Here is a 17,922-nt window from a genome sequence, read left to right on the forward strand (position 1 = left end):
TTTTCAAATCAGTCTTTATTTCATGCTACTTAAGTGTTTCAGGTTTTTATTTTAATATCAATGTGCTAGTTTACACTAATGGCAACATATAGGTAATTTAAAATAACATACATGATATTGACATATTTATACTTCTTAGAATGATGGAATGTATTTACAGACATACAAATATATGACAGTGTTTCAAAAATTCCTTTACTAATTACACGTTTACAACATTTTCTGAAATGACCAAATGAAAATGCTTTATTAAGCTCTTTCAGTGTAATATTTATAAAAAAAAAGCTTTTCAAATGTCCACATTTTCCTTCATTCCTATAGCTGTTTTAAAATAAAGTCCATTTTTTTTACAGAACCATTAGAATTCATCTTGATAAGCACACATCACCATATTCTGTGGAGCTTCTAAAAGTAACAGAGATGATGAGTTATTTAATTAGTTGTGCTTTTTAAAAATAATAAGCTGTAAGGGAAATGATGAACATTTCCCCACTTCCTCCAAATATAAAGGCCCTTTTTAATTCAGATTAAAGAGTACACACCAAAATGCTACAACAGGAAAGAAAACATGATTGGTTCTTGCTTTTGACACAAAAAAAAATACAATTCAATACACAGATGACATTTTTCTTTTCCTGACTACAACCAAAAAAACCTGCAGGGGGCCAGAAAAATTCCTACCCCCGCCCTACACGCAATGAGAAGCTGCAGCGAGTTGACGTATGTTTTATGTTAAACAGATAGCTGAGATGGTGTTTTAGGTACCTCTTTTTATCCTGGAGATCTAGAGCACAGCGTTTAGAGCTGGAAAGAACCACCTCTTCATTTTATTTTTTTCACCTCTTGATTTTATAGATGAAGATGCTCATCTTACAGAAGGACAGTGAAGTGAATTCTCCAAAGTCACACAGGTAGCAGGCGGGAGAGCCAGAGTTTGAACCCAGACCCTTAAATGTCAAACAGTGCTACTTTTGCTACACCAGGCTACTCTTGAATGTATGTGGTTATGGGGACAGGCATTGGTCATACAGATTTTTAGGTGCCAGTGTCTGCATTTGGATACAATTTTATTTAAATATAATAGCCCTCTTTATGTCTGGCGGTGGAAGTTTGTCAGTGAACAAGCATAAACCTAAGTTCTAAGTCATATGGCTGATGAATTTGTGTGGCCTCTTGAAAATGACGGGGTCTGGCTCCCACTACACTTGCTCCATCACTGTGGTTCGTCCCTGAGGACCTCCCAGAGAACTCTGGGTACCTGCACGGTGGCCCCTGCCCACACTCATTAGGTGTACCTCTGTGTACAGACTCCACCACATCCCAGAACGCATGAAGAGTGGCTTCACTTTAAACCCGGCATAAGTGACAACAGAGCTAAACTTCACATTTCTATGTTACAAAGAGAGGATGAATATTTTGTCCGAAGCTCATAGGATCTGGAGATTGAAGGGTCCTAGAAGAGGTCTAGCCCCATTCTTACACTCCACAGATCAGGCTGCCGAGGTTCAGGGAGAGGAGTTGACCTGTCTGAGGTCACAGAAGTGGTGGCTGCACAGCCAGGACTCAAAATCAAGTTTTCCGATCACCTTCTGAGCTGCTTGGGGTGATCAGGCTGGGACATATATTATCAAGAACACCTTCATGCACGAGAAATGGCAAAGGACATTACTTAGGACATAAGTGATGGCAGATGGCCAGGGTGGCACCCAAGAGACCAAAAGCCCACCAATGGGTGGGTCCTCTAGGGAGGACTTAGGGAAATACACAGCTAAAGAACTGTGCAGGCACAGGTGAAAACATGTCATTCAGGTGGCTGCACCTCCATGATCTAAGGAGGGCTATGCCATTGAAATGAAGTCTCCTACCCAAGCAAACACACTGGCACCCAAGAATCTAGATGATTAGCTACTTATCCCTTCCAGACCCTGCCCTGCTAACCTGGTTTACAGAGGCAGCTAATGCTGAGAGATCTAACTTATGAGAGAATTGGCAATGAGGTTAATAGTAAAAGTAGAGAATGGGTCAGACTTTAGTCACTGGCTGAGGGTCCTTTGAATGGTTTCTTCTTTAGTGACAGACTTCAAAACAAGGTGATTTCTTTGGCCACGGCCACAATGCCAGCTGAAGAAGTGGGACTCAGACCCAGCCCATCAGGTTCCGTGATCTATGTTAACAAGCTGTTTCTCAGCAGATTTCCCAGACCATCTTTTTAAGATGCCTATAACTAAATTCAACTATGGAAAATACGACAGGCTTAGATCTAAAAGGAACTGAAGATTGTCTTTTTTTTCTGCTTGTTTTTCAAGGCATTCTGTTAGCTTGATGACTTGGGAGTGTTTGCCTTGTCTTCTCTCATCTAGCATTATGGTAACTGTAATGAAGAGGTGATGGTTCTGAGAGGGAATGGGAATGATGGCATAGTGACCTTTCTTAAGCCTAAAAAATTCAGATCTCTATTATCTGGATGCTCAGATCAAAGATTCCAGCCAACTGACAGAACTTTTTCCTACAAAGTTCGGACACAAGTGGGAGCAGACAGAGGTGGGCAAACATGGGCCACTGGGCTTAGGAGCAGATTCTTTGGAAAAGACTCATTTGTGTCCACCTATGAGGAGTCACACTGTACCATCTTTGTTCTGGCTTTGCTATGACATAACATGGCTTTTAGTTTAGCTGATTCTTATGTGTGACTAGAAAAGACAAATGATGGAACATTACCTCAGAAAATCAATACTTACTTCTTTTTGTAGGACTTATGGAAGAGGATAAGTTATCATGATTGTGCCTTAATGGGATCAAACTGGGTTCCTGTGAGGAAATTCTACCAGGTATCTTAAAGCAACCCATTGTACAATAAAACACATCGTAGTAAAGTTGAATAGTCAGTTTGGGCCAGTAATTCTAATTCAACAATAATCCTCCCACAGGACCAAATAAAGCGTACTTTAAGGGAGGTCAGAGTATTCCTCAAAACCAAATGGCATAATCTCCCCTAAAATGGAGAAATGAAGCAAAACATTCCTGTCAGGAATTCTGGAAATATTCCCTTCTAAGAAAACACACCCAATACACACTTTCAAAAACCAGATGCCTGGCAGTGGCAGTCACATCATCTCTGTCTTCTGCTTGGCCAAGACAAACCCCCAAGGTCCTGGGAGTCTTTACACAGCAGACAACTGGTGCTGCTGTTGCTTGGGTGGGGCAAGTTCAAGGAGGGCCTGGACGGTCACTGCTACCTGGGTCAAACCTTTTTCTTCTAAAATATGGAGAGGCAAACATAATCGCTCCTGAAAGGGGATAACATAACACAGAAAAAAAAAATGAAAGAAAAGAAAATGGAATGAACAACAAAGTTTAAAAACAAAACAAAACAACCCTGCCCACTTACCAACTGAAAGATGAAATGTCAAACACACAAAATCAAATGCCATACATTGTATCTCACAGCTAATTATTCACGATAATTTATTCTAATAAATTAAGAGGGGTAACTATACAGGCTAAGTAGATATCCACCATTACATACTAGCACGTTCCAATGACAGTCATTTTATTAATCAGCAAAATTCAATGCATAGAGAACATCTGGAGGGGACTGAAAGTGGACAATCAGAGTACACTTCTTTCTAAGAGGAATATTACACAGGAAGAGTGGAGGACAGTGGGAATAAAAGAAACAATATTTTTTTTTTTATGACAGAGATCCAAATATAAGAGTAGACACCTGAAACAGAAAATCAAGTTTAAGCTTTCTGACAGTTTGCTAAGACCTGGAAGAGATCACTCAATCAAAGATCTAGACCAGGAAGGGATCTTAGAGGTCCTCTAGTCCAACCTCCTCATTTTACAGATGAGGAAACTGAGGTCCAGGGAGACTAAGTGACTGGCCCAAGGTCACACAGGTGGTAATCATCAGAGGCAGAGAGTAAACTCAGACCTTCTGGCTCCAGAGCCCGGGCTCCTACCACTGTACCACACTGTCTCTCAATGCACTACAAGGGAATGCTTTGGAAATTCCATGCCAGATACATCAGAGATGCTCACACATCAATTCTGACAGACCAGGGAGCAATGAGCGTGAGGTAGACTGTCATATGCATATTTGGAAACTTGGGTTTCCCTCCTCTGAGAGATGCTACAAGGATAGAAGGCAGCAGAGTTGGAGCTCCTGGGCTTCAGACTCATTATTCATTTACAGTAAATTCTCCTTAATGGAGATCAAATGGTGCAAGGGATGGGAAGGGGAGGAGATCAAGCTGAATTAGGGAAAAGTTTGAATTACAGAAGCATTTCATTATTGTCTTTTTTGAGGGGGGGAGGGAAGGGCAATTGGGGTTAAGTGACTTGCCCAAGGTCACGTGGCTAGTGTTAGTTGTCTGAGGCTGGATTTGAACTCAGGTCCTCCTGACTCCAGAGCTGGTGCTCTACTCACTGTGCCACCTAGCCACCCCTTGTTATTGTCTTAAATATATTTTTGTAGGGTTTAAGTGGGTGTATAGTAATTAGAACTAAATTAACAAAACATTATCTTATAAGAGATGTAGATAACAAATTTCTGAAAACTCTTAGAGGTTAATAGGTCTAAGTTTGTCCACACATGTATACTTTTGGAGGGCTTAAGGGTTTTAAACACCTTGTTCAGTCCTGCTTCCAAAACACACGTGATGAGTGAGCTCTCTCCCGACAGAAAAGAGAACTCAAAGGGAAACTTCTCCTGGTACTTCCAAGCCTCCTGTCACAAATTAGCAGAATCCTAATGAACAAAGTTTAACTATATGCCCAAATTGTTTGGGCAAGAAATGGGGTTTGCACAACACTGAAAAGAACACAAGGAAGCTATCTGGCTCCACTGACAATTTAAGCGCATTTATAAATGAAAAAAGGCGGTTTTCTTGTGCATTCATTTGCTTAACTTTCACAGACACGCATTTCTCAGGGTTATTAACAAGAAGTTTTGCAAAAGTTCTACTTAGTAAACAGTTATAATTAAAAATAGAACATTTTCTTTCGTGGCAGTTATTAATACTTGTGCTATTTAATTATGTTTCTGCTTTAGTAGGCCTTTGTTTTTTTTTTTTTTGGCAAGATACCTAATATTTGGTAATGTTGTAAAACTAGAAGATTTGTATATATCTATAAGTAGATGAATTAAAATCTAGGATGAGTTTCCCTACAGTGTTTTCTTCTCAGATCAGACAGTTTTCCCAAGTAGGAAGGCAGCCTTCTCAATAAAGTCAACCATCTTGGGGGCCCCTCTCCCATAAAAAGCAGTGCGATCAGTTTAGACTTATACCTTCAGATGATGCACCTTTTACTTCTAGTGCCCTTAGGGCCAAAACTATATACAAAATGCAATAAAAACAAATGTTGTTTTATAATTACAGTTGAGAGGAAGTTTTTGTTTTTTGGAGGGGGAAAGGCAAGGCAATTGGGGTGAAGTGACTTGCCCAAGGTCACAGAGCTAGTTTTTACTTGGCTGAGGCCACATTTGAACTCAGGTCTCCCTGACTCCAGGGCTGGTGCTCTATTCACTTCACCACCTACCTGCCCCAGTTTTTGTTTTTTTTTTAAGGAGAAAAATTGCTAAAATGATCACTGTCTCAATCATTTATTATTATAAGTAACAAAATACTTTTAAAAATAGGAAGGAAGGCACCAAACTTCAATATTTACAGAATTACCTTAAGTAGCCAAGTACATTTCTGTGGTTGGTTGTCAACAGTGCAAACAGAGCTCTAATGACAAATTTCTTTATTTAATAATTACTTAATAATTGTCTTATCTAATAAGGAGGGAAGCTGAAGCAGACAGACACTCAGGCTGAATGTCAGATCTCAAACAAGAATGCCAAATATCCCTAGCTATCTTTTCTTCCCTAAAATATGTTGTCTCCCTCATTCTTACATGGTTTAAGTTTTCATAAAAGAGCTCATGAGAATGACTGAAGTAGATGTTAAGGAATGCATTCTATGACCACTATAATCTAAGCTTGGTTATGAGGTAGTGCTTTAATATTTTCATCAGTAGGGCTTGAAGAGCAAATGCTAAACATTTCTGAAGGATGAATGCAAATTCCCTGCTTCCCACCCAAAGCCTAAAAGGAACAGAACTTCCGTGTCATTCTGCTCTATACTGAGGATGCCCAATGGGATAACATCTGCCTCACATGGTACTTACAAAGAGCTCTAATGTTTTTCACAAATGTCATAGGCTCCTTTCTGTATTCCAAGGAAGCAGAAATAGATCTTGGTCCAGGATAATGAACAAAGCAAGTCTGGCTCAGCAAAAAGTCCAGACACTTTTACTTTCTTGAGCCCAATGAAGAAGCAAAAGGGCTCAGTTAAATTATTTTGCCTCATATTTTGAATTTATACCATGGGTTTAAAATGGTGGCATATGTAGAAGGCTTATATGTAGGAAACAATATATATTTACTTGAACTTTTGCCAAGACTAAGTCTCACTGTTTGTTAAATAGAAAGACAACAAATAATATGTGTATCCATGGATACAAATAGAGGAAGAATCTCAATTTTTAGGTGTGGAAACCTAGCAAAACAGTTTTGTTGACTTGAGTCAGGTGGCAGCTAGAAACCAGCTTCCCACCACTACTTTTCTGGTGGTTAGTATGCTATCACAAAGTGAAGCTGGGTATTTTACAAGGAAGAAACATTTTATTGCCATGGGTTACATGAGTGACTTGTAAAAGTGGCTGGTCCCTGGTCTTTCGGAATTTAAGATCTATGTAAGTCTTTTAGTCTAAGAATAGGCTAAGGATTTATATCATGAAAAGCATCTATAGTACTTCTAAGTACTATAGAACTAAGAACAAAGAACATGGGTTCAGGAGAATGGAGATATTCACTATAAAAAGTTATTCTCTAATTCCTATTCAGCAAATATGAACATGGAATGTGGCAAAACTTATTGGAAGACTTTTTCAGCTAGAGGGAAAAACCCAGTTATAGAACATACACAGAGAGAGCATTAAAGTACAGTAAAATGCCACAAAGCCCAGAAGCTGGGCAGATAAGGAGATAAGAGAGGATTCTTCCGAATGTGCCCCAAGAGAAAGAAGTGTTTCAACAGTCCTTTTAACGCTGAGGTTTAGCTGAAGGATGTCTGAAGGGGAACAAAGATTGTCCTGTCCAAAGTGTGAGCAGGAAAGGAAAACAGACAGAAAAACAAAGTCAGTGGATCAGAAATACAGACTTTAGTGCAGAATTAAATCATGAAATCATATCAGTTATACTCCAAAACATACACATAATACCAGAGTTCTTTTTATAGTTGCAAGCAAGTGAAAAGATTTAAAATTAAGCATTTTAAAATTGCTGCAATTGCCCAGGCCTGATTCTCCTAGTGAACAGAGTAAAAATGGCTTGCTCTAGACATAAAGGACATGAAGAATACAATCTGCAAAGGTGTATGCAATCTTTTTATGCTAAATGAGCTTTATGTCTGTTGGAGGCTATAGGAAGCTGTAGCAAGCCTCCCCGCCCTGCCCATTATAAGAAATGGTTTCTGGAAGGAATTGACAAATAGATGGGGTAGTGAGCAAGGAGTGCTGGAGAAGGAAAAATTGAAGCCTTAGAGAACAACCAGGTATGAGACACTAAGGAAATCAGGAGATCTGGAGATCAAATAAGAAGTGACATTTATATAGCTCTTTGAGATGCAACATGGAATGGCAGGTATCAATCAATAAACATTTATTAAATACCCACTACGTGCCAGGCACTGTGCTGAGTGCTAGGGATAAAAAAAACAGGCAAGACAAAGTTCCTGCCCTCAAGGAGTTTATAATCTAGTGGGGTGGGGAATATCTAAGTACGCTATATACACAGGATAAACAGGAAATAATTAGCAGAAGGAAATCAGTAGAATTAAGAGTTGTTGGGAAAGGCTGCCTGTAAAAGATGGGTTTTATCTGGGCCTTTAAGGAAGCCAGGGAGGCCTGTGTTGGAGCAGAGGAGGGTGAATGTTACAGGGATGGAGGGCAGCCAGAGAAGATGCCTGGAGCCCAGATGGAGTGTTTTGTTCATGAAATATACAGAGAGAACCTCAGTGTCACAAAGACGGAGATTCAAGTTGGGGCTCTGAAATGTACTGGGCAAGTCTCTAGGCAAGTCACTTAACCTCTTGGTTCTCTGGGAAACTTTCTAGAACTATAAACTGTAGGGCACTTGTGTAGTAGAGGGAGTTTTCTCACTGGGAGTTCCAAAATTCAAGTTCTGCCTTCTCCTTTTCTGCCAAGATATACAGTGTTAGCAAAGTACTTTATATGTATTATCTAATTTGAACTTCATAACAATCATGTGATGTAGGTACTAAAGAGAGAGATTATCATCCCCATCAGAGGCAGGATCTGAACTCAGGTTTTACTTAGTTCAATGTTCTATCTATTATGCCATATTGCCTCATCAAAGTATTACAAAATCCATGGTATGAATATCTCTAATTTATGGAATTTACTAAATGTTTGTCCTGAAAGAGCCAGTAGCACATGGTCAGAAAATCAACTTATTCACTGGGAAAATCAGGCCCATTATAATAACTAAAACTAGTTCACTTATATCTAGAATTAGAAACTCACAGAACATTAGAGCTGGAAAGGTATCTATGTAACACTAAGGTTACAGGATGATAGGTCAAACCTATTTTTCTTATAGATGAAGAATTTTGAAAATTATATTAATTAAATTAAAAGAATATTAAAGGGATAAAAAATGACAAATTTTCTTGGGAGATAACCAATACAAACCTTTTGATAGAGAATATAACCATATATTATATATGAGTGTATACACAGATACACATATATCTATATATACATATACACATACATCAATTTGAGAGCTTTATATATTAAACCAAATGGAAGTTTACTTTCTATTCAAGTCAAATAGAAGCAGAAAAGGTAACAAGTAAAAACAGATAAATTATTTAGTATGACAAGACTTCCTACTATCATAAGATTCAAGATCTTTCTATTTCAGAAAGACTAACCAATGAGAGCTACAGAAGAAGAGGTAACATGCAGAAGGAAATCTTAGAAAATTACAAATAAATCATTTACCTCTTTAAAATATAAGCATTTTTAAAAATAGGTCTATACCTCTACAGACCATGATTGGCCTTCCAACATCAACAACAGTAAATAGTTTTTTGGTGCTAAGGTAGAAAGCTAAAGGGGCAGGTAAAGGAGTCAAGTTTTAAGGGGATCCAGGGCTCTGGGAGGTCTAGTTTATTAAGAAGGTTAGAGTTTTCATAATGGTCTATACTGCTATCTTTGAAATCTTCTTCTGAGTAAGGGTAAGTACTAGTATAAGGCATCTACTTTTATCCCATAGGAATAAACAGTTCACCTGAATATCAGCACATAAGCTGAGATACAGAGGCTATACAATTAACAGGTTCTCCTTTGTACTTTTTCCTCTGACTCAAACTGAGGGCAGTGGAGGTCAAGATGAAGTCAAAGAAGTGGGATCCATGTTGTTCTCCTATCTCATGGCATTTATCTGGGCAGATGTTATAAACCTGGATTCAACTAGGGACGCTGATAAGCTTGGTGAGAGCCATAATTCCATTTCTTTCAATGTGCCCGTACCAATTCAATGGAAAAAAAATTCCATTGAGTTTGTTTAGATGACTCTGAAATACACTGAAAATGACTTGGAAATTCCTTCCTTTCAAGAGATAACTGATAATACATCCAACTTTGCCGAAGGCCCCTCCTATGATGATCCAGGAGGGTTTGTGGTTGGAAATCCTTGATAATTTAATGACATGTATTTTGATGAATCATGGCTAACATCAAGCAATGACATAATAAAACACTTCTAGAAGCAGCTGAGGATACACAGCTTTATCAGCATGTTTTCCTTTTACAAACTGTTCAGGGGTTGACAGCTGTAAGTATCTAACTAGGAAACTCAATCTCTAACAGGAACAAGCACTGATAATAACCCTTGGTAATAACTGTCAAAAACACCATGAGACTAACAGGAGGAAAAACATTATAAAAAATAATTTTCTTAATGAGAGCTTTTCTAATAGAGAAAGATGCTGTTAGGACACTGGGATGATTAAAGCAAGACTGCAGTTATAAAAATAGCATTTAACCTAACTATAGAAAATAGCATATAACCTAACTATACACCTGTAAAAAGAATAAGGCGGGGGGGGAGGGGGGAAGGAGGAAATAAAGCAAATAAAAAGTGTTTATTAACATGAACACATGCTGTGGAAATGAGGATTTCTATGTGATAACTACTAGTAAAAACACAGAAACCAATGTTCTTATATATAAAATACAGAAACCAATTTAGTATTATTTTAAAAAACTAAAGCTATTAAATAAGAAAATATTTTAGAATCAGCTCTTCAAAATACATAGCATGTTAATAAGAACAAAATTTATTTCAGCATTTATGAGTTCCTTAGAAGGATTAAAAACTATAACCTTAGGATTTCAAGTTTGCTTCTGTCAAGACAAATGATTAAATTTATATTAGTGTGGCAGGAATTTTAATTAAGTGCTTGCTATGAGTCAAAAATTCTGGTATTCGCTGATCCTTTGAACAGGTTTTTGTTGAGTACTTATTTTTTACTTGAGCTAAGTTAAAAAAAAAGTTTTGTTATAGGAACCGCTGAATACAAATATTAGTTTATTCAAACCTCGGGTAGAGAATTAAAAATGTTGAGGTAGATATGAGAAAGAAGACATTTCAGTATACTTCCCTAAAGGCAAAAACTGGCAAGGAAATTTTTGATCAGTGAAAATTACAGGATTTCTCTCACTAGTTAAAGTGGAGATATCTTAAATAATGTAATCTCTCCCTTCTGGTTTCTGTTGGATGAGAGTGGTGAAAAAGTTCTGGCACAAAAGGTGTGTCTGGGATATTTTTCACGACCTCTGCAATCAGAGAGACAAAGATTCAAGAAGTAGACTGAGGATTTTAATCTATGGGGATTATTAACTCCAAAGGAAAACACAGAACTGTGGAAAATGGAACCCAACAGACAAGCTTGAGGTATGGATACCAAATCATAGAGTTGACAAAAAAGAGCCAAGGGCATCTTTGAAGATGTAAAAGGCAAAAATTAGGAAGACTAGGATTGCTAAATAGAAGATTAGTGATAGCAACTTCAACTTCTATATTTCTTAATCTTGATCTTTATGCACACATGATTTTAACTAGCATTTTTTAATGTTTCTGCATTTGGCTCTTTTAATACAGAGTTAAATGGTTAACTAAGAGGGACAGTGAACTAAAATTTCTATCTTTGATAAACATGGGAAAAACTTTAACTGTTTGATCCAGAAAATCAGAAGCAGGGTACTTGTAGGTAGAAGACTCAAAGTATGGGAAACAGATAATTCTCCCTCAATGTAAATTTGCATTATGCAAAATTTGGCTTTACATAAAGAATTCTGAAAGAAATCTGCATTCCAAAACCCCCGCCTAAGTCAACTTTATAGTACAGTGCTCTCTCTCTCTCTGCTCCTGCAAAAACAAAAAACAACCCCAAAACAAACCTTATAAAAAGCCTCTTCAAGTAAAAGCTGGATAGTGAACTTGGCTTGAGCTCTCTACCAAAAGAGATTTTTTCCCTGCTCTAGCTCCTGTCCACATGTCCAGACCTTGCCTGTCTGTCTTCTGTCCCTCTGTGCTCAGGTACCACTGTCTGCCCCCAGATCTAGTGTATTCCTCCTGCTGCTCTCACTTCTCTGTCCCAGGCCCCCATGTGCCACTGAATGCCCCTTCCCTCCATGGGTACAAGGACCCCTTCCTGCCTCCTTTATTACCTCCCTCTCCATCCCATGTCTACTACGTAGAAATCTGCAGAATGGTCTGATTACATAAAGTGAGAACTGCCTATAAAAAAAAAGGTCCCTTCTAAGTGCTAAATGTGCACACCCAAATATAAAGTGACAATAATGAGACAGCCAATAAAGTATATGACAAGTATCATCTAATTTTGAGCTATATGTCAGAGATTTAAGGCAGGGGTGTCAATTTATGAACATAATTTTTTAAGTAAAATACTATAAAGCTGAAGACTTTCTGTAGTGAGGGCTACTGATGGATTTTTTTTTTGACTATTTAAAAAAATCATTTGTAGGGCATTTATTTAAAAACTGTTGTAGCATCATTTTTGTTAATTAACTTGTGTATCTCTTTCAAGGTCACAGATAAGAAACAGACAGATCAATAGTTTTTTCAACATACATTATTTGGATTAGAAGTCTATACGTCTAATCTTTTAGAGGCTCTGGTAATCAAGAACAAGCTGTATAAACTACTAACAAATTAACTATAAGACCAAGTCAAGAACTTGACTCAGAGTTGAACCAAGAGATCACCATAAACTTGTATTCCTAAGAGCTGTTTTACTAAATAACATATAACTCTACATACACAATAAAAGAACAGCAAGTGTATTTACCTGAGGTACACCAATTTTTCTGCAAGCCTCCAAGAAATTTTCCACATTTCTCCTGCACTTAGCCATTGTCAATTTAGGCTGCAATGAGAAAGAAAGAGAAGGGATATATATGTGCATGAACACACACATACACACACACACATATACATAATTGCCTTTTTTTTAGTATTTGCCTTACACAATGAAAGCCCTTAGCTAGAACTGACTAAAACCATCAGTTTTATTTTTAAAACTTTATTGAGGGGCAGCTAGGTGGCGCAATGAGTAGAGCGCTGGCCCTGGAGTCAGGAGGACCCGAGATCGGTTCTGGCCTCAGACACTTAACACCCACACACACAAAAATGGCTGTGTAACCTTGGGCAAGTTACTTAACCCCAACTGCTTGAACAAAAACAAAACTTTACTGAATCACACACATATACATACTTACTAAGTGGTTATTATGTGCCAGGCATTGGACTATGCTGGGGATACAAAAAGAGACAAAAGACAGTCCCTGCCCTCAAGGAGTTTACAATCTAATGGGGGAGACATCATGCAAACAAATATATACAAAGCAAGCTATATGTAGGATAAACAGGAAATTAACAGAGGAAAGGGTACTGGAATTAAGAGGGGGCTGGGAAAAGCTTATTGAAAAGATGGGATACACACTCACCCACTGTGCACACATGTGTACACACACATACACAGACACACACAACAATACAGTAAAACAATTCTAGCTGGGGGCTTTGTGTAAGGCAAGTACTAAAAAAGGGAATTATTGACTAACTATATACACATATAATACATATATATACATATGCATTTACACACTTATATTACATACATACATATATATGATTCAATAAATTATTATTATTATTATTTTTAAGCAATTGGGGTTAAGTAACTTGCTCAAGGTTATACGGCCAGTTATTTTGTGTGGGTGCCAAGTATCAGAGGCTGGAACCGATCCCGGGTCTCCTGACGCTGGGCTGGCGCTCTTACTCACTGCACCACATGGCCGCCTGATTCAATAAATTTTAAAGAAAACTGATGGTTGCTACATAACAACAAAAGTAAACAGTTCTAGCCTGGGGTTTTGATTATGTAAGGTAAGTATTAGAAAAATGAATTATTAACTAAATTAAAAATATTTGCTTCTGAGTAGGTAAAGGATTCTGGATGCTTCTTCTAAGTGGCAATAATATTTGATTTTTAAAAGCTTTCATAGAAGTAACTAATTTTCCCAAACATCTTCTCTTTAGGTGAAATGTTACTTATTGGTAAAGTTGTTTCCTTGTGTATCTATCATGCCTGACAGTTCGTACCAGTGCTTCTAATCACACTAAAGTTCTGGAAAACCTTTTTGGTCTAATGAGTTTCTATTAGATATATCCCTCTCCTAGCCTCTATGTCTGCACCTTGTCCAAGTAACTAGGATATTCATATGACCGGTTCTTTAGTTCTAATCCTGTGTGAATTTACTTAGGTCTAGGATTTAATAGTCAGGAGTCAGTCGGGTTTCAAAGGGATACATCTTTGGAGAAACAAGCTTACAGTCCAAATATAGGACTGAGCTGTTTCTTACAACTTAGTGCCATGGGTAACTGTGGAGTTGGACCGCCAGCAGATGGGGCACAAAGTGAAGCGGAAACTGTCAGTAATGCTGAGAACTGAAATGAGAGGCTAAGTCTATACTACAGAGCTGGAAGACCGTAAGTCTAGGGCTGGAAGAGAGAACCTCCTCTAACCCTCTGAGTCTGCAGATGAGGAACGTGAGACCTGCAGAACTTCAGCGACTTGCCCCGAGTCACCCAGATCATGGTCTGGACCCAAGTCCTCTGACTCAAGAAGTGCTCTTTCCGCTGTGCTACACTGTCACTCGCATAGCCTTTATGAGAGCGCTTGGCACTAGGGAAGGCGGGTGACCAAGCTGTGGCCCTGGGCCTGAGCTGTGCCTTTAAGGACGAGACTTGAATTGGTTCAAAAGTTAAAAAAAAAACAAACTGTTTTTAATATGTTCTTTTTAAAAAAAGATAACAGACTTAGGACTCAGTTCCCTCATTATAAGGATAAAGGGATTCTTTTCAGACAAAAAAACCACTATTACTATTGTGGAATATGGAAGGAAAGTGGTTTGATTTTTCGTAAAGGTTTTTTTCTATATTGAAATAAAACCCACAGATACAGCCAGGAGGAAATCAGTCGATCAAGAACATATATTTATAATGTAGCTACTATGCATTAGGCACTCTTATAGAGGCTGGAAATACAAATAATCATTATTTCAGTATACTTTTTGGCTTATGGTACATAAAGAAAACAGAAGATGCCTACCTTCACTGGCTATGAATTTTCTTTTGGAGAAGAGACTGACCCAGTTAAGAAGGGATAAATTTCATTTTTCTCTAGGTAATTCCTTCGGAGGGAGTTGATAGGTACAGAGTCAAAATACTGGCTACTTGCAAGAGGGAGCACATTATGCAGCCTCCTTAGGGAAGAACCTGGTCTACAAGATGGGGATGCTCGTCAGAAGATCAGTATGTGAGAAGACTTCACGAAAGATGGGAACATAATGGAAGCAAGGAGGGTTAGGGGGAGGAAAAAATCCAGGACCTATGAGGTGGTGGTGGGGTGAGAGGAATGAAGAAAGCTGGGACCCAACCCTTTAAAGTAATGGGAAAAAAAACAACTATGAGATCTGGAGATGTGAGGACCTGTCTTAAGAAAGAAGATTCCCTTTTCAGGTTTAATATGAGAACTCTGAAATTGTTAACCCGAGTTCAAATCCAGCCTCAAACACTTAACACAAAACTAGCCATGTGACCTTAGGCAAGTCACTTAACCTTAACTGCCCTGCCTTCTCCCCTCAAAAAAAAAAAAAAAAGAAATAGTAAGTATTTACATACAAACTCCATACAGTAAAAACCCGGTTATGGTAATATTGTATTATTTAAAATAGCTGGTAATTCACAAAGACTCCAAATGCTCTTGAAAAGCCAGAAGCTGTCATTTCATAAAAGATCTCTTTTCTGAGATACATCTTAATGTGCTAAACCCCAGCATTCCAAGAGTTAATCCTCTCTTCTGAAACAGGAAGTTTATTCTACATAATCTCCTCTCCTGTCAATTACATTTTAAATGGTTACTACTCATGCTACACCCTAGCTCAAAAGCAAAACAAGTCAAATATTTTCATTTATTAGATTATCCAACTAAATGAGTAGTTATCAAAGTGCTTAATTTTTCTCATACTTATTTTACCATGCTTTAATGGAAAATACTGTGATATATGGTAGTTGAAGAAAAGGAATCTTACCTCTACTTAGCCCAAGTTTAAATTTTTCTCTAAAAATCTAGCACCATACTAGTTTGCAAGTGTCGACTTTTTAAAAAAAGTAATGGCAGTTGTATGATATCATTCAGGAAATGATAGCTTCTTAACTAAGAGAAACTGGGAAGTCTAAACTAAAGAGAACTGGGAAGCAGAGAATAAACTCTTCCTTCAGTGGCTTTCTCTAACAACATCCCGATTCCCATCCTCTTAATTACTCCAGAAGAAAGAGTAAGATTTTCTGGTCCACTGGGTTTGTTGCTTTTTGTTTTCTTTCTACATACCTGGATATATTCTCTAAGCTCAGCAAGAAAAGAGTGGCTACCTGCTTCCTAAGAAATCAAACTGATGGGACTCTGTACTTAGTCCTGGCTGGCCCTAATCTGAATTTTATTTGATGGGGAAGGGCCTATCCAAGTCTCTTAGAGGTGAGCCCAAGATCTTCAATCTTTTTTCGTGAGTATCTGACATCTGATCCCTTTGCTGGAAAAAGGAGTCAAACTCAGGGTCTGAAATACACAGAAACAACTTCTCATCAGAGGAATTCAACAGTCCTAGGACAGAGGCAAGGGATTACACTTGGAGAGACTGGGATAGGAACATGACAAAGATAGAATCCATAAACCTATATGCATATTAGGGGCAAATGAAAACAGTTGTCTACTTAATGAAAATACAAACGTGCAGTCTGGCTGAAAGAATTCTTGGGTTTCAGGAAATCTGGGTTTAAAACTCAATTCCAGGAATTCCTAATAACGGATCATAAGCATACAGCTTAATCTCTCTAAGTCTAAATGTTATCATTTGTAAAATGGAAACAATATTTGCATTACCTAGCTCATAGGTTTATTGTGGAGGAAGGTGATGGTAAAACTTAGGATGTGGTATAGATCTGCTACTATTATTATGACAAGAGGTGAACATTATATAGTTATATTTAAATATAACTAAAAATGTGAACATACAAAGTATCAGTTAGGCTATTAAAGAGAGTTAATTAAACTGTTAGTTAACCAAAATACTCTCTGATCCTCATATACTTACCACAGCAGGCGAGGGAACATGAATACTCGGAACAGATCGAGGACGCACATGGTTGGCCAAGTGACAAAGAACAACGCCATCAGTAAGAGCCGCTCCAAGATCACAGGGCAGAGAAACTTTCAACCGGAACTCAATATTCTGGGTAAAAGAAAAGGCTATACATATTATGTGCTACATTACAATATGAATTACTACTCATGTTACCATATATATGTGTTACATATATCACCTATATGTTACATATATTATAACATAATGTATTACACAGAAGGAAAAGACCCAAAAAGACTACAAAAGACATTTCATTTGCATATGAAATCATCCAAAAACTGAGGGGAAAAAAAGAAAATTACTAAAGTGGCACAATGTTTATATTCTCTTTCTACCCCAAGTGAGAGAATAAATTTCTGGGGTTCAAAAGTTACATTCTCTGTCTTCTAGAGTGTATAAGGCAGTCAAGACTAAAAAGGGATGGCTTTAAAAGTACATTATAAAACTAATCTTACCTATCTTCTGTGGAAGATCTGATCCCCTTTCAATCCCAAAGTAAAAATAAAGTGTTCTCACAATCTATACTCATACCATCTTAGGTTACATTCTTTTCCTCCTTCAGTCAAGAAGAAAGGAAAATGGGTGCGGCTAGGTGGCGCAGTGAATAGAGCACTGGCCCTGGAGTCAGGACGACCTGAGTTCAAATCTGGACTCAGACACTTAACACAAAAACTAGCTGTGTCACCCTGGGCAAGTCACTTGACCCCAATCGCCCTCCAAAAAAAAAGCAAAAAAAAAAAAAAGAAGAAAGGAAAAGGACCTGGAAGTCCTATCTGATTTTAAATCTTATTACTGCATTTGATCATGTCCTGGAAGTCTCAAAAAATCTGTTCACCTTGGTGGTACTAATTCAGAGGCTAAGAAATGACACAACAGTGGAGGATCCTAGTGAAAGAACAATTTATTTTCCACTTTACCACAAAGACAGAGGGGACATATGTGGAGTGTGGTGCTTAATGTTTTTAGTAAATGGCTCTTTGTGGGCAGGATAATAAATGATGCTCTGAGCCCTGACGATACTGGCATCACTGAAACAGTATCACTCCTAGGTAA

At 37.9% G+C, this 17,922-nt stretch overlaps 1 protein-coding gene across 6 annotated transcripts in view; it reads right to left on the reverse strand.

Annotated features, from left to right (window-relative positions):
- LRCH3 (leucine rich repeats and calponin homology domain containing 3) overlaps nucleotides 1-17,922 on the reverse strand; it is a 151,227-nt gene continuing 133,305 nt past the window's right edge. For 4 of the 6 annotated variants that reach the window (XM_069064991.1, XM_069064988.1, XM_069064989.1 and 1 more), the window contains 3 exons: nucleotides 16,819-16,956; nucleotides 12,453-12,530; nucleotides 3,316-7,143 (listed from right to left, as the gene is read on the reverse strand). In XM_069064991.1, coding sequence (XP_068921092.1) covers nucleotides 6,940-7,143; nucleotides 12,453-12,530; nucleotides 16,819-16,956 — 420 coding nt within the window. In that variant the 3' untranslated portion in view covers nucleotides 3,316-6,939. Of the gene's footprint in view, nucleotides 3,288-3,315; nucleotides 7,144-12,452; nucleotides 12,531-16,818; nucleotides 16,957-17,922 lie in introns of those variants that run through there. The other 2 variants (XM_069064992.1, XM_069064990.1) reach the window with 1 other exon arrangement.

The sequence above is a fragment of the Petaurus breviceps genome, unplaced genomic scaffold, assembly GCF_028583685.1.
Source record: "Petaurus breviceps papuanus isolate PSGF00001 unplaced genomic scaffold, PetGlider_PUasm1.0 90654, whole genome shotgun sequence".
NCBI classification, from domain to species: domain Eukaryota; kingdom Metazoa; phylum Chordata; class Mammalia; order Diprotodontia; family Petauridae; genus Petaurus; species Petaurus breviceps.